The 17,655-nt window shown below is 50.0% G+C and overlaps 1 protein-coding gene across 4 annotated transcripts in view; it reads left to right on the top strand.

Moving 5' to 3' along the window:
• The window catches only part of Spt7, a 149,816-nt gene that overhangs the window by 74,717 nt on the left and 57,444 nt on the right, over positions 1-17,655 (top strand). For all 4 annotated transcript variants that reach the window (XM_069299991.1, XM_069299992.1, XM_069299990.1 and 1 more), the window contains 2 exons: positions 4,089-4,323; positions 15,409-15,584. In XM_069299991.1, the coding sequence (XP_069156092.1) occupies positions 4,089-4,323; positions 15,409-15,584 (411 nt within the window). The remainder of the gene's footprint in view (positions 1-4,088; positions 4,324-15,408; positions 15,585-17,655) is intronic.

The raw sequence follows: 17,655 nt of genomic DNA, 5'->3' as shown, positions 1-17,655 counted from the left end.
GCACGAGAACAGCCGTACCCAGCACGAGAACAGCTGTACCCAGCAGGAGCACAGCTGTACCCAGCACGAGAACAGCCGTACCCAGCACGAGAACAGCCGTACCCAGCACAAGAACAGCCGTACCCAGCAGGAGCACAGCTGTACCCAGCACTGGTACAACAGCAGCCAGCACCAGCTTGGAAGCAGCTGAAGCCACAGCAGCAGCGAGCACCAGCAAAGCTGATGCAAAGATCTAAAAACATCCTGTGTGGCATGAACAGTTAGAACAAGTGTTAAATTTAAGTGTGTACATAGTGTGAAAATTAAAGTTGCCGTGATTTTAGTGTACAACAGTTTTCATAAACTGTATTGTAGTACTCATTACAGCTTATATATAGTACTATATATAAACTGTTTATAGTACTCAATACAGTATAAATTTATAGTTTATAGTACTCAATACAGTTTCAATACAAATTACAGCAGAACTACTTAATCAACACAGTGTTAACGGTATAATACACTATAGTACGTATTTACTGTACAGCATTCACAACTCCATGAGACTTCAAGATGGACATAACTCCAACAATAAGGTAAATAACAAATATAACACAGTATTTTTGAGTAGGGTAATAATATACAGTGGTACCTCGGAACACGAGTGTCCCTGTATGCGAGTTTTTCGGAATACGAGCAGGATTTCCTCGGAAAATGTGTCTCGGAAGGCGAGGGTTACCTCGGAACACGAGTTTGTTGATACGTGTACAGGCCGACTAGCGCATGGTGGCACGGCGATCGCGCCTCAGTTTACCAGTGTCTCGCGCCCAGTGACTATCCCACCTGAATTCTTCACAAGGATTTACAGTTTTTTGTCGTTTTTTTGGCTATTTGAGCATAAAAGTTATTATATATCTCGCCATGGGTCTCAAGAAAGCCATTGGTAAAGTTCAACCTAAGAAAATAGCTGTGAGTAGAGGCAGTAGAGGATGTCCCTTCTTGATTAAGAAAATGTGTGAAGTATGGGAAGAACTGCAAAGTTTTGTTGAAAAAGCTCACCCAGATAAAGCTGTAGCAGGCAGTTGCATTGACCTTTTAAATGACAATGTGATGTCTTACTACAGACAAGTGTTAAAATGTAGGGAAAAACAAGTGTTTTTTAGACAGATTCTTAGTAAAACAAGCAAGTCCTAGTGGTATATAGGCAAAATGTGCCAGAGTGTACATACCAGTGAAGTCCTCACTGCCTGATGTTATATTGGAAGGAGACTCCTCTTCCAAACAGTAACACCTCTCCTCCTCCCTCCTCCTCACATCTTCCATACACCAACAACAGTCCTCAGCAAGGGTAAGTAATAACTTGAACATAGTTTTGTAGGTTTATTTAGATGAATTAGGTATAAAAATTTAGTTTGATGTGGGGTTTTTGGGGTAGTCGGGAACGGATTAATTCATTTCCCATTATTTCTTATGGGGAAATTAGCTTCGGAATACGAGTTTTCGGAATACGAGCTGTCTCCAGGAACGGATTAAACTCTTAAACCGAGGTACCTCTGTATAGGTACAGTATATAACATGATAATGCATTTTTACTGTGTACAAGGAAAAAGACACCAACGCAAACGCCTCCTGAAAGTCACCTCTTGCAACGCATCCAACGCACTGGGGTTGGTCCCATATAGTACGTTGAATCGAGGTTGTACTGTATATGTGCATATATATATGTACATGTATGTATGTGTGTATTAATATATATACATTTTACTTAGGAAAGGGTTCCGTTCCCTTCGCTGTTGATGGGGCGTTGGGGTGGGGGGGGCAGCTTGCTCTGTTGGCTCTCGCTTATGGCTATCTTCTGGCCTCTGGTGGCATTGGGCGGCTTCTTCCCCTTTGGGGGGGGTTCGGGGCTGGTGGGGTGGGCTTCTTTCCCTGTGCTTCGTCACGTCATCTTGGTGTGGATGCATTTGGACGTGGTCGTTCCGCCCCATCTTTCTGAGGCTCCCGCCTGTTCTAGTGCAAACATGGGCCTTGCAGTTCTCCTGGACTTATGTAGTCTGCGCCCTGGATTCTTTGCCCTCTTCGGAAGACTGTTGTCTCCGGTCCGGCTTCTGTTGGGGCTGGGTGCCTGGATGATGTCCCTGGACCTCCGGGTCACTTCTTTGCACGTTCCTCTCCAGGATTCCGGGACTGGCATAGTTGGTGGTGGGGCTTCAGGCTAGCCGCTTTTGTTGCCTTCCCTAGTTTGTAATTGCCACTTAGTGTATTTACGCATCTTTACCGGATCTTGATGACCTATCTGCGTCTGCTCGGGATTCGGTTTCTGGCCTACCTCGACGACTGACTGGTGTGGGCTCCCAGTCGGACCAGTTACCTGTTTTTCTTCTCCAGGTTCAGCTGTTGCTTCAGGTTCTGGCTTGGTTGGAGTCCTTCCCAAGGAGAGTAGTCCTCATGGTCTCTTGGTGGCTGGCCCAGCTTTGTTTTCAGACGCTGCTTGATAGGTGTCCGAACCTGGGGCATTTCCTTCGGCTCCGCCTCTTTCTGCAGGTCGGACTGGTCCTGTACGTGACTGGTTTGGCCTTCTCCTTTGCTCTTTTGGCGAGGGTTTATCACCATCTCTATGGTGATCAGGTGGCTTCGTTGATGGTGTCCCACCCGCGAGCTTCGTCTCGGTGACAGTATGACGTTCCTGGCGGTTCTATTCTCCATTTTCTTGCTCTTCGTAGGTTGTCTTTTCTTTCGCATTGGGTTGTCTTGTTCTTTCTTGGGTTTTCAGGACTGTTACTTGATGCTTGTTACTGTCACCTCATATTGTGCGGCGCTGGCGGAGCCGCTCCGGCTTGTGTTTGGGATGGACGTCACATTCGTCCCATTCTGTACGCTTATCGTGTTTTGTTTCACCTCCAGCCTGCTCATGTGCCACCTGAGCCGTCCTGGTCCTTGATCAGGGTGCCCTCCTCTTATCTTTCCTCTCCTCAGTTTGTGGTAGCCTCTTCAGTTAAAGATTGTTTTTCAAAGGCCATATTTTGTTGCCATTGACCTCTGTGGGTCGGGTCGGGGAGCTTCCTGCTCTCCTCTGGCGCAGAGGTTTCTGCTCTTTTGGTACTGGTTGTAGGTTTGTACACGTGCAGCCTTTCTCTGTCCTTCTGGCGACGGTTGAGACGGATGCTAACCCAAGGACCCCTTCAGAAAGGGGGTCCAAACGTTTGCAGCTTTCGCTGCCATGTTTGGTGACGTCTTGGGCTCATTTTGTGCGCAAGGATTTGAGGTCGCACAGGTTCCTGGCCGCCCGTTTTTTTGTGAGCGTGTCTGCTCCTGTGCGTTCTTGTGTTGCTTTAGGTTGCAGGTTGCTGCCTGTTGTCTCGACTTCGCGTTGCGGAGTTTGTGGCGGCCGCCTCCCGGGTCAGCCCTCTCTTTTCCTTCTCGTTGGGTATGTAGCTCCAGGGAGCCCTAGGGGCTCCCCACAGAATATCAGCATTGAATGTAATGAAACGCCATTTTCTGAGTGAGTCCCGAAGGCTCCCTGGCAACCCACCCTCCCACCAGTCGGCGTTTTATTTGAGTTGGTTGAAGCTTATCTTCCGAACTGGTACTAGGCAGCCGGCACGGTGAGGTCCGGGGCTTCCCCCTCCCCCTCTCGGGGCGGGGAGGACTGCGCGGACGATCGGCGTGGCAGTAAAGTGTGATGTTTGTTTGTTTGCTTGTTTCTTTGGGATTGTAGGGAGTTTCTACCTCTCTGTTCGGTTTTTGTTCTAGTTTTTTACCACATGGGGTTTGTTTTGTTATGCCTATCTTTCTGGGTGCCTAACCCCGGTCGATGGCAGATAAGGAAAACCCCAACCACAAAGGGGTTTTCCAGGACCATTGCTCCCTGAAACCTCTCTGAAGGGGACAGGTTCTGGCACTGGTCCCTGTTAGGTCTGAACTCCATAGCTAATGTCCCAGTCTAATATAACATACAGTAGCCCAATAAGCTCCCCGAGCCTCCGGGGCTCACCCAGAAAATGGCGTTTCATTACATTCAGTGCTGTTTTTTTCTCTTCCCTGAAGTAAGAAAATAATTCAAAGTTTACCTGTACAGTATTAATATTTACTCCAAGAATTTTTTGCAGACCATTTACAAGTGGCAAAAACCATCCACAATTACTTGAAGTTGAGGGCACAACTGCCCGACTCATACTACGCAAGGCAGTAGCAACAATGTGTGCACACACCGGCTACACAGACACTGCAGAGAGTGTGCTTCGGGTATTGACTGATGTTACACATGAGTTTCTGACCAAACTGACAGGTGTTCTGCGAGCCAATGCTGATAACCTCCTTCTCAGTGACAGATGCCCTTTTCATGTGAGTCATATCCAAATCTCAATCCTCCTTACTGCTCTGCAGACAATTTGATCATTGTTTCAACTAATCCCACTCTCATTATCGGGTACTGATTAGATGAACATTTATCTTTAAATGTTAACATGAAGAAGTTTTACATGTACCCTCTGAAACTGCTGAGCTCCTGGTGTAGTTTTCTGTGATACTACTTACCCATCCTTTCCCAGCAGTTGCCTCCACACCCCTTGAGAATGGAAAGTGGAATAATGATGGTAGCAGTGAATATGGTTCAATAAGCAAACATATCTTCAAACTTGCTAAAAAGCATTTTCATAAATTTGATATGATTTTTCGGCATTCATGCCAACTTGTTTGTAATTGCTCATTCTCCACAGGAGTCATGCTTACATCTTGGATCAAATACTACTATTATTTAGGGAGGTGCATCTAAATTTTTCTTCATGTAACAAAATCTATACTAAAGCCACAGTGACCTAACTCTACCTCCATATGCTTCCATCTTTGTTACTTAATATTTATCAGAACAGTACCAATGGTAACCATTACTGTATTTCAATGGTCATTGTTGTGACGAGATCACAACTTATCTATAGTGGCTTCAATCAACTTAGGTACTACAACTGGATAATTTCCCAGAACTTACGCACTGGTGTACACAAGCCCTAAGAACAATAGCCTCTGAAAACCAGTGGCTGACCCAAAACCATGAAAAAACACCAGAAAGATTAGACAAAACAAAACAAACTACTGCTTTAACCCTTTAACTGCGCAACACGCCTTCAAGCCCACGTCTGGGGTATACTACGCGCCTCCGGGTATTTGTATTTTTTCACTTTCCATTCAAAACTCCCGCGGCTACATGGGGTTCACATCAGCTTCCTCAGGGCTCTTGTAAACAGACACGTCTTTAAAAAAATCGTGGTCCACATTACCAGGTGTGAGAGCCTCAGCAGTGAGTGAGCAACCAAGGCCGGCACACCAACCCGTTCTCGCACTTGCTTATAGTCAATATTGGATTATTTAATAAGTGCATATGTGACATACTAATTGATTGTGAATATTTTAGTTTACCTTGAAAAGCTTTATAGAAAACACCATCCTCACCTAACCTTCTTAGTATGTTAAGATAAGCATCTTATTGCTTCTTAATTACAATTATTACTTAACCTATACCGTTGATAGGTTAAGTAATAATTGTAAATAAGAAGCAATAAGATGCTTATCTTAACATACTAAGAAGGTTAGGTGAGGTCGGTGTTTTCTATGAAGCTTTTCAAGGTAAACTAAAATATTCACAATCAATTAATATGTCACATATGCACTTATTAAATAAGCCAATATTGACTATAGCAAGTGCGAGAACGGGTTGCAACGGCACACGCAGCATGAGCTCACAGCACTGCTGTTCAGCTTGTGACCACAGCATCACCTAATAATGTTAAAATATATATATAACTTGTTTTATTTTTCCATGATACTATTACAGAAGAGCCTGAGTTTAATGACTGTGTACAATGTTCAAATATTAGTGATTCAATGCTGTTCACGATGCTCACAGCGTTAGCCACAGCACCACAGCATTATTTCGTCCATCTAGGAATCTTCAAACGACTTCTTAGGTTCCTTTACAAAATAAACTTGTGGTCAATTATGTATTTACAGGATTTAGTGACGAGCATTGTGATAACAGCAGGATTGTGGGTGATAATAAGCACTGTGCGTAGTATTGTGGGAGGAGTAATTGTGGTGAGGGAGCGAGGGAGAGAATCGAGGTAGCCTCACTGTGTGGCAGCCACTCTTGTTTTGCTCATCATACTAGCTTAGTGGTTTGCTATGGTGAACACATGTACATGGGTATATACAATGTGTGTATATACTCATGTACATATGTGCTTAGTATTATGGGAGGAGTAATTGTGGTGAGGAAGCGAGGGAGAGAATCGAGGAAGCCTCACTGTGTGGCAGCCACTCTTGTTTTGCTCATCATACTAGTTTAGTGGTTCGCTATGGTGAACAAATATGTACATGGGTATATACAATGTGTGTATATAGTGTAGTAACAGCAACAGGAGTATGTTGGGAGGAGCTGTTTTGGTGAGGGAGGTGTCATAATTGTATCGTCGTCTGCTGGCTGCTGTGTGATTTCTCATGCAGTGTATGGTGGCCACTGTAAAGTTTGGACACAATACCAGCTTACTTGCATAGTTCTGGTGAATAAAATATGTAGATAGGTATACATAAAATGTGTAAATAGTGTAATACAAACAATAACAGTATGGTGGGAGGAGCAATGTTGGCGAGTAAGATGTTGGAGGAGTGAGGGAGAGACTGGATGTTGGAGGAGTGAGGGTGTGGCAGCTGACACTCGCGGAGTTCTGAGTGTGTTCATGGTGAATGTATATAGTGTGTGATAGTGTATAGTGTATAAATAGACTGTATATATACATAATTTAGCATAATACAATGGAAATATGTGCCAGATATGTGTACACATGTGTCATGCACGTAACACAGTGTCTTCGGACAGTACGGATGTTCTACTGCCATAATATAGTGTATGTGTTCATTATACATAGGATTGGCACGTAAAAGCATATAAAATGTATTTTGAACTGTGCGCAGAAAATGAACAAAAATATATTCGCGGCAACTCGCACATCCTGCCCCGAGCGCCCTACCAGCCCTGGGGGCGTATGCCATGGGTGACCAGGGAATGATGACATCACGCACAAACTTACGGACCCCTATAGCAGCTAAAGTACTTGCAATTTCGACCTTCTGTTACTATACCCTTATTCAGGGAAGAGTTTTTGACACTTTAAAAACAGAAAAGAATTTTTTCCAGAGATTTAAGAAAGAAATCGAGTCTTAGGCAAATAAGCTAAATGATTCCTGCCATAGACAACACTTAACCTTAATGTGCCCAGCTACCAAATGGTGACCCAGGTTACTGGGGTCCTGGCCAGCTACCCCACCAGAGGGGGTGCCAGAGGGTGGATAGTTTTCTGAAAAAAAAAAATAAGATTAGTAGCAACAGAAAAGGCAAAATGGGTTCTCTGTGGGAGAGAAGAGGTGGAGAGCAGGGGCCCAAAGAAGAGGAGCATCAGCTGTGTGCCAAATGACCAAGCACAACACAGGTGTGTATAAGCAATAGCACATTCATCAAGTAGTGAGAAGTACTATGGCCAAAAAGCCCCAAGCCTGGACATGAGCTGTCGATATATTGCCATTATTGAAGTACTGAAGTACAGAATTCTCGTCACGGCCCTTGTGGATTTGTTCATACAGTACAGTGGTTCTTGGCTCACACTCAAGGGACTCAGGTTCAATTCCTGGGATGGACACAGATGGTTGAACATGTTTCTTTTACTTTATCTCACTGTTTACCTGGCAGTAAAGAGATTCCTGGGAGTTAGTCAACTGCTGTAGGTTGCATCCTGGAGGTCAGTAGTTGGTCTATTGGGGCCCCTCAATAAGTCTAAGTACAGGCTTTCTTTCACATCCAACCACTTGGGCTGGACGGTACAGCGACGGTCTCACTTCATGCTGGTCGGCGATCAATCCTCAGCTGTCCAAGTAGTTTAGCACCATTCCTTCCCAGCGTCCCATCCCAGATCTTATTCTGATCCCTTATGAGGGCTATGTAGTATTTGCGCAGTTTCTTCTATTTGTCATCCCATTTCGGACTTGTTGGTTCTCGGGGGGTGGGGAGGCCATGGGGGTTCTTCCCAGAAGGGTCGTGCGAGGGCTCTGGGTTACTTGTCGTGGTAGGCCAGTGATGCCAGTTTTTGAGCTGGCGCAGCCTTCGAAGCTGGCCACGTTTGGTTGGTGCGGTGATTGCTCTGCTCGTTGGTCGGCTTCTTGTGAGCGGCATCGGCCCTTTCATGGTTCGTTCCATTGATATGGCATTGGGCGGGTAGTTCGTGCTGGTTGCCCTTGCCTGATCCCACGATTTGTGGGCATGTAAGGTTGTTTCTTGCGGCCTGCAGTGGCTTTGGATTGCCTCTCTCCCTTCGGGAGGTTCGGGGCTGGTGGGGCAGACCAACTCTCCTACACTCTGTCAGGTCATCTTGGAGTGGGTTCGCTTAGGCATGGTCGAAACGTCTTTGTCCCTCAGGTGGGTTTCCCGCCTATTTCCGGTTCTGAAATGGGACTGCGTGGACCTGCGGTTCATTCTGGACTTATCCCATCTGAACCCCTGGATCTATTGCCCCTCCTTTCGGATGACTACTCTGTCCCAGGTCCGTCTCATTTTGGAGCTGGATGCTTGGATGGCGTCCCTGGACCTCCGGGACGCATATTGGCACGTCCCGATTCATCTGGGGTTCAGGGGAATGACTTGGTTTTGTTTGGCATCAGGCTTACCACTTTCGGTGTCTTCCCTTTGGCTTGAATCTGGCGCCTCGCATCTTCACATGCCTTACACGGGTCGTGGTGGCCCATCTGTTTTTCTTAGGGGTTCGGATTCTTACCTATCTCGACGACTGTCTGATGTGGGCTCACAACCTGTTCGCATGTCTGCTCGCCAGGGATTTGGTTCTTTCCCAGCTTGCCGGGTTCAGGTTCTCGGTGAACTGGAGGAAGTCCCATCCGACTTCCGGTTTTATGTGGGACTCTCGGATCACTTCCATGCCTCTCCCTCCGGAGGGTCTGCTGCGCCTGCGGTCCCACCGCAGTTGTTTCTGCTGTGGGGACTGCAGAAACCTTCACTTGTTTCTGGGGGTACTCCCGAGTCACAAGGCAGTTGCTCGAGTGTTTGTGGGGGAGTCTGAACTTTGTCTTGTTGGTCTACTCGCCGGGCCGGGTTTGGCTTCGTCAGCTGTTTTGGTTCCTGTGGGGGACATCCCTTCCGCCTCTCTCACAATTGCTAAGTTCGTCTTCTGAGTACCTTACGTCGGCTGCTGCGTCGCCGGCTTCCTCTTCGAGTTTTTCGGGGTTCAGTGCCTTAGTGCTTCCCGAGCCCCCCTCACTCGATGTGTTCACGAACATGTCGTCTCTTGGCTGGGGCTTTATGACTAGTGCTCACCAGGCCGGCTAGGGGCAGTGGGGCCTGTCCTTCCGTCGGGTCCACAGCACGGTGTGGGAGTTCACGGCCGTCTGGATGTCGCTTCAGAGTGATTGGTCCGGCTCCGTTCGGACTGCTCCCCGGTGGTTCATTGCCTGAACCGCAGGGGTTCGATGCAGTTCTTGGCTCTTTGAGACTGGTCGCTTCGGGTGACTCGTCTGCTTAGTTCTCGGGGATTTGGCTCTCCTGATCATTCATGTTCGGGGAATGTCCAATGTCCTAGCAGACGGCCTGTCTCGGTTCATTCCCTGTCCATGGAATGGACAGTCAACGCCGCCTTGTTCAGTTGGCTCTGCTGGACATACGGGCTCCCGGAGGTGGACCTCTTCACGTCGGCATGGTAGAGGTGTTTCCTGACTTGTGGCACCCTTCCCTGCCTGTTGGTGCCCTCAGGCAGGACTGGTCAAGGTGGGGTTACCTGTACCCCTTCCCCCTCCCGGGGAGGGAGGGGAGCTGCACAGACAGTGACACGGTAATGGTTGTGACGTAATGTTCGTTTGCTCGTTTTTAGTTTGGGGAGTTCTGACCAACTGTTCGGCTTTCAGTAGCAGTTTTAACCAGATAGGTTTTGTTTTGGGGCACCTACTTTTCTGGGTGCCTGATCCGGTCGATGGCAGACATAAAATGCTTCCAACCACACAGGGGGGGGGGGTGTTTCTGAAGGTCATTGCTCCTTGTGCTTCTCTGAGGGGTCTAGGTTCTGGCACGTGGTCCATGGTAGGCATAAGAACTCCATTCACTTTAACTGATGCCATGGTCTTATGCATTCATATCAGCCCGGATAGCTCCGCCTCCGAGAAGCCTCCGGGTCTCAGCCAGAAAATGGCATTTCATTACATTCAACGCGTTTTTTTTTTTTTTTAGTAAGGACCTAGAAGAAAAGTCTGGGACTTGTAATTTTTTCTTTTTCAAGATTGGGGATGATTACTAGAGGCCTGAGGAAGCAAATGTGAGCCATGTGTAAGTGCAGGACTTTTAAATCAACAACAGAACACTAATGCTTTCCCCGATGGGATGTGGAGTTTTGCCATTTTAAGCCATCCCATCAAATGATGGGATTACAGTCGAAGGGTTAATTAATTTATAGGAAAAAGCTGTTCTTTCAATACAGAGCACCACTTGGTTTCCGAACCCCTTGGGGGACGAGACCCGTCGGTTAACATGTAAGTTCGTAAACGAGAAATAAAGGGAAAAAATAAACTAGAAATGTAAAAAAAAATTACGAAAAATTTTATGAAAAAACTCTAGGGAAAACAATCGACAGGTTCATAGCGTACATGCGACCGTATTTTGTTTGTACTCACCAAAAAGTGAAGTCCTGATCCGCTTTATAAAAGTCCTTAATTGTTCCTAACTGATTATTAAGACGTCTGGCAAACATCCTCAGGATGTTTCCTGCCAGCCTGCCTGCCAGCCTGCAGGAACATCCTGCCAGCCTGCAGGAACATCCTGCCAGCCTGCAGGAACATCCTGCCAGCCTGCAGGAACATCCTGCCAGCCTGCAGGAACATCCTGCCAGCCTGCAGGAACATCCTGCCAGCCTGCAGGAACATCCTGCCAGCCTGCAGGAACATCCTGCCAGCCTGCAGGAACATCCTGCCAGCCAGCCTGCCTGCCAGTCTGCCAGCCAGCCTGCCTGCCAGCCAGCCTACCTGCCAGCCAGCCTGCCAGCCAGCCTGCCAGCCAGCCAGCCTGCCTGCCAGCCTGCCTGCCTGCCAGCCTGCCAGCCTGCCTGCCAGCCTGCCTGCCAGCCAGCCAGCCTTCCAGCCAGCCTGCCTGCCATCCTGCCAGCAAGCCTGCCTGCCATCGTGCATGCTAGCCAGTCTGCCAGTCAGTCAGCCTGCCTGCCATCCTGCATGCTAGCCAGTCTGCCAGTCAGTCAGCCTGCCTGCCACTCCCTGCCATCCTACTAACGGGTCGAGTTTGTTACGCTTAAAATCCGGGAGTGAACCGATCTCCCCCACCACCGACAACCCCCCCCCTACATCCCATACTCTCTCTTCAAGGTCACACGGTTCAACCACATGACTATCCCTGCCTCCCTCTCTGCCTGCCATCCAGTCTGCCTCCCTCTCTGCCTGCCATCCAGCCTGCCTCCCTCTCTGCCTGCTATCCAGCCTGCCTCCCTCTCTGCCTGCCATCCAGCCTGCCTCCCTCTCTGCCTGCCATCCAGCCTGCCTCCCTCTCTGCCTGCCATCCAGCCTGCCTCCCTCTCTGCCTGCCATCCAGCCTGCCTCCCTCTCTGCCTGCCATCCAGCCTGCCTCCCCCTCTGCCTGCCATCCAGCCTGCCTCCCTCTCTGCCTGCCATCCAGCCTGCCTCCCTCTCTGCCTGCCATCCAGTCTGCCTCCCTCTCTGCCTGCCATCCAGCCTGCCTCCCTCTCTGCCTGCCATCCAGCCTGCCTCCCTCTCTGCCTGCCATCCAGCCTGCCTCCCTCTCTGCCTGCCATCCAGCCTGCCTCCCTCTCTGCCTGCCATCCAGCCTGCCTGCCTGCCATCCAGCCTGCCTCCCTCTCTGCCTGCCATCCAGCCTGCCTCCCTCTCTGCCTGCCATCCAGCCTGCCTCCCTTTCTGCCTGCCATCCAGCCTGCCTCCCTCTCTGCCTGCCATCCAGCCTGCCTCCCCCTCTGCCTGCCATCCAGCCTGCCTTCCCCTCTGCCTGCCATCCAGCCTGCCTTCCCCTCTGCCTGCCATCCAGCCTGCCTTCCCCTCTGCCTGCCTTCCCCTCTGCCTGCCATCCAGCCTGCCCCCCTCTCTGTCTGCCATCCAGCCTGCCTCCCCCTCTGCCTGCCATCCAGCCTGCCTCCCTCTCTGCCTGCCATCCAGCCTGCCTCCCCCTCTGCCTGCCTCCCTCTCTGCCTGCCATCCAGCCTGCCTTCCAGCCTGCCTCCCTCTCTGCCTGCCATCCAGCCTGCCTCCCTCTCTGCCTGCCATCCAGCCTGCCTCTCTCTCTGCCTGCCATCCAGCCTGCCTCCCTCTCTGCCTGCCATCCAGCCTGCCTCCCCCTCTGCCTGCCATCCAGCCTGCCTCCCTCTCTGCCTGCCATCCAGCCTGCCTTCCAGCCTGCCTCCCTCTCTGCCTGCCATCCAGCCTGCCTCCCTCTCTGCCTGCCATCCAGCCTGCCTCCCTCTCTGCCTGCCATCCAGCCTGCCTCCCTCTCTGCCTGCCATCCAGCCTGCCTCCCTCTCTGCCTGCCATCCAGCCTGCCTCCCTCTCTGCCTGCCATCCAGCCTGCCTCCCTCTCTGCCTGCCATCCAGCCTGCCTCCCTCTCTGCCTGCCATCCAGCCTGCCTCCCTCTCTGCCTGCCATCCAGCCTGCCTCCCCCTCTGCCTGCCATCCAGCCTGCCTCCCTCTCTGCCTGCCATCAAGCCTGCCTCCCTCTCTGCCTGCCATCCAGCCTGCCTCTCTCTCTGCCTGCCATCCAGCCTGCCTCCCCCTCTGCCTGCCATCCAGCCTGCCTCCCCCTCTGCCTGCCATCCAGCCTGCCTTCCCCTCTGCCTGCCATCCAGCCTGCCCCCCTCTCTGTCTGCCATCCAGCCTGCCTCCCCCTCTGCCTGCCATCCAGCCTGCCTTCCCCTCTGCCTGCCATCCAGCCTGCCCCCCTCTCTGTCTGCCATCCAGCCTGCCTCCCTCTCTGCCTGTCATCCAGCCTGCCTCCCTCTCTGCCTGTCATCCAGCCTGCCTGACATCCAGCCTGCCTCCCTCTCTGCCTGCCATCCAACCTGCCTGACATCCAGCCTGCCTCCCTCTCTGCCTGTCATCCAGCCTGCCTGACATCCAGCCTGCCTCCCTCTCTGCCTGCCATCCAACCTGCCTCCCTCTCTGCCTGTCATCCAGCCTGCCTGACATCCAGCCTGCCTCCCTCTCTGCCTGCCATCCAACCTGCCTCCCTCTCTGCCTGTCATCCAGCCTGCCTGACATCCAGCCTGCCTCCCTCTCTGCCTGCCATCCAACCTGCCTGCCTGCCTGCCTGCCAGCCAAAAATATACGATAATGTACATTTAAGAAACAAATCTGGGTCACAGGTTTCTCGAGTATGGTTAGGCTTACGGAATCAGCCGGTCCCTCTCCCATCACCGACACCCCCCTCCAACCCATACACACTCACCCACACACTCTCTCAAAGGTCACATGGTTCACCTCAACATCCATACATCCCTTCCTGCCTGCCTCCTTCCCAGTCTGTCTGCCTCCTTCCCAGTCTGTCTGTCTGCCTGCCTGCCAGCCAGCCAGCCAGCCAGCCAGCCAGCCAGCCAGCCAGCCAGCCAGCCAGCCAGCCAGCCAGCCTGCCAGCCTGCCTGCCTGCCTGCCTGCCTGCTTGCTTGCCTGCCTGCCTGCCTGCCTGCCTGCCTGCGTGCCTGCCTGCCTGCCTGCCTGCTTGCTTGCCTGCCTGCCTGCCTGCCTGCCTGCCTGCCTGCCTGCCTGCCTGCCTGCCTGCCTGCCTGCCTGCCTGCCTGCCTGCCTGCCTGCCTGCCTGCCTGCCAGCCTGCCTTCCTTCCTTTCCCTCCCTCCCTAATTCTCACTACTTCCCTCCCTTCCTGCTTACCTCCTAGCATCTCTCCCTACCTCCCCCTCCCTCCTAGCATCTCTCCCTACCTCCCCCTCCCTCCTAGCATCTCTACCTCCCCTTCCCTCCTAGCATCTCTCCCTACCTCCCCCTCCCTCCTAGCATCTCTCCCTACCTCCCCTTCCCTCCTAGCATCTCTCCCTACCTCCCCCTCCCTCCTAGCATCTCTCCCTACCTCCCCCTCCCTCCTAGCATCTCTCCCTACCTCCCCTTCCCTCCTAGCATCTCTCCCTACCTCCCCCTCCCTCCTAGCATCTCTCCCTACCTCCCCTTCCCTCCTAGCATCTCTCCCTACCTCCCCCTCCCTCCTAGCATCTCTCCCTACCTCCCCCTCCCTCCTAGCATCTCTCCCTCCCTTTCTGACTAATTCTCCCCCTCTCTCACTGATTCTCCCCTCTCTCTCATACTGCTTCCCACCTAAGCTCTCCCATCCATCCACCAGTCAGCCATCACTGACGCAATGCGTGCATTTGGAGCTCACATAGTGCACAGATGTTTCTTAATTGTGCAGATAAGTAAAACAAAAGCACAGAATGAACATTCCAGCCTTCTTAAGGTTATGTTGAGATGATTTCGGGGCTTTTAGTGTCCCCGCGGCCCAGTCCTCGACCAGGCCTCCACCCCCAGGAAGCAGCCCGTGACAGCTGACTAACACCCAGGTACCTATTTTACTGCTAGGTAACAGGGGCATAGGGTGAAAGAAACTCTGCCCATTGTTTCTCGCCGGCGCCCGGGATCGAACCCGGGACCACAGGATCACAAGTCCAGTGTGCTGTCCGCTCGGCCGACCGGCTCCCTCGGCCTTATGACAATTCAAAATACAGTAACAGGAACAATAGGCCGTGAATCTGTGAAGTCACAGTGGGCAAACTGGACCATCTCCCACCCACCAACACAGGCCGGCGTGACACTTGGCGGACCCCTTCCTACCCGAACTTTGTTCGGGTAGCATGACTCCCCAACCCCAATTGGGAAACTGGAAGTTTCGGATAACAAAAGTTCGGAAACCAAGTAGTGCTCTGTATTAAAACTAAGTCTAAAATGGATGAATATTTCCTTATAATTCTCTGTGCTTTTTGTACATATCTCATAAGTATTCATCATTAGGTTGAAGTGAGTTATCCATCAATCTGCTCCTCAGGTCTCATATGCAGTCTTAAATGTAAATTCCTTACTATTATAATCCTGGCTTTTCTTTAATCAACTTTTTGGAGCAAATCTTTTATGACTGAATAGTCCTCCCATTAATTTATTAAATATTTGTCTTATTCATGCATTATGCAATAATAGACTGAGGCCCACTTCCAAACAGTTGAATTTGCTGTGTATACTGTACTTTCATATGGTGCCCAAGACTTGGGTCTTGGACATTCCTGAATGTCAAGGGAAGTTTTCAGAAAAGTTCAAAATAAATGTGTAAAATATTTATTGAGCAGAAATGTTTATTTCTCAGGATGTTGTGGAGAAGACACTGCATGACATTGGTATGGGCAGCATGAATGAGCTTCACGAGATGTACCGAGATCGGGTAGTGGTATATCATGCACGAGTTCGCCAGGAGAGTCTCCAGCTCTACCACCAGTACTTAACTATCACACACAACAGAGAAGCCAGTATTTCCACTCCTGGGTATGTAGCCAGTGATAAAGAATCCAGCAATGTCTAGCACTCGGTCAGGCATGTGTGCTTTGGTATCTTAATTAACAAAGATTCTTAATTAACAAAATTTCATAATTAGCACATGGAGCAGTACATCTGTCAATTCATATGTACATTTATTCTTCATTATCTAATTATTCATAACATTTTACAGTATCTTTAAGTCTTTTTCTGTTCACTAAATATTAGATATTTTTAAAAAATTTGCTTTCCCAGGTAAAAAAATTTTGTGAGTGGAACACAGAACAATTTCAGTAAGTGTTATTTACTAGAACTGTTTTGACAATAATTTTACAGTGCATCTAGAATAATAATAATAATAATAATAATAATAATAATAATAATAATAATAATAATATTTTTGGGGTGAAGCCCGTGGAGCCCTTGTGGCTCATTGAAGCTACTATGCTGATATAGTGCCAAACTATTAGGTGCCATCAGTTGCTAAGTTCTTTTAGGCCTACCGGGGACCACAAGCCACAACCTGGTCTCCTCTAGAGAGGCACAGGGAGCAGTGCTACTTATGATAAAATTACTATGAATTTATTCATGTCACTTACCCACCAGGAAAGGCACCCAGAAAAACAGTGAGACAAAACACACAACTGCTGGTTAGAAATGGGACTGCAGTCTCCAACCCAAAAGAACTCTCTTAACGATGTAAACAAATGATAAAAAATTCACAAAACTAGCATGAGCTCATTCAGGGGAGGTGCGAGGCAGCCCCAGTCATTTGGATTGTTTTCGGCAAGCATTGTTTTTGCTTTCTCTGGCTTCTGGTTGCCAGGTGGGAGAGCTTCTTGCTCTCCCTCGGCAGTGGGGCGTTTCTTCTTTTGGCCCCCACGGGCCCTTGTCTTGTTGTTGCCAGCTCCTTCTTTTCTAGTGGAGAATTATTCGGTTTGCTTACAGTGGGGCCCTCTGGTGGTGGATACTTGGTTGGTTTGGCCAGTGATGCATCATGTGCTGTGTCCAGTGATGGCTTTACGCTTCTGCCTTTGTGACCCCTTTGTGATGGGAGCCGGTCGGCCGAGTGGACAGCACGCTGGACTTGTGATCCTGTGGTCCTGGGTTCGATCCCAGGCGCCGGCGAGAAACATTGGGCAGAGTTTCTTTCACCCTATGCCCCTGTTACCTAGCAGTAAAATAGGTACCTGGGTGTTAGTCAGCTGTCACGGGCTGCTTCCTGGGGGTGGAGGCCTGGTCGAGGACCGGGCCGCGGGGACACTAAAAAGCCCCGAAATCATCACAAGATAACCTCAAGATAACCCCAGCTCTGTATCATTAGATTATTTGTGGTTTGCTCTGGTTTCCCTTGTTCCCTGGGCTTGTTTCTCAGGTGGTCCGCATTGATCTATAGTCTAGCCAGCCTGCGGTCTACCTTCGTGTCCATGATATGCGTCAGTATACCGATCTTTTGACAAGTCTTTGCTCATATGTCTTGGGCTATTCTTTGGGTGTGGGAGGGGGGAGGGGTTGGTGTCTATTTTTGTACTTTTTTTTCATCTTAATCCCTGCGGTGTTTCCTCCTCCCTGTTTGGTGCCCGTTCTTCTTCCTCCTCTGTGGGTTGATAGTTTCAGGGGGAAGGGCCACAAGGGGCTTCTCCTAGGAAACCAGCATTCAGTGTAATGAAACTCCAATTTCTGGGTGACCCATAGTGGCTCCATGACATCCTCCCTCTATAAGGGCGCCGGGGAACTTCATCATCATAGCTGGTGATTGACTAGCAGGCTGACCCGATCTGCCTCCATCCTTCCTACAAGCGAGGGGGGGAGGTGCAGCCAACTATCTTATGCTAGTTTCACAATTTTTTTATTGTTTGGTTACATAGTTAGGGTGAGTTCTTTTAGCTGTTTTGAGGCTGCAGTCTGGTTTTCTAACCAAGTAGTGGTATTTTTGTTTCACTGACAATCTGGGTGAAGGTCGAAGCCCTTGGTGGTGACAAACATGAATAGATTTACATAATAAAATTTCCTAGAGAGACTGCTCTCTGCACCTCTCTGAGGGGCCCAGGTTCTTCCTGGTGGTCCCCAGTAGATCAAC

Source organism: Procambarus clarkii, chromosome 43 (assembly GCF_040958095.1).
Source record: "Procambarus clarkii isolate CNS0578487 chromosome 43, FALCON_Pclarkii_2.0, whole genome shotgun sequence".
NCBI classification, from domain to species: domain Eukaryota; kingdom Metazoa; phylum Arthropoda; class Malacostraca; order Decapoda; family Cambaridae; genus Procambarus; species Procambarus clarkii.
This window is presented reverse-complemented; position numbering and strand designations above follow the sequence as displayed.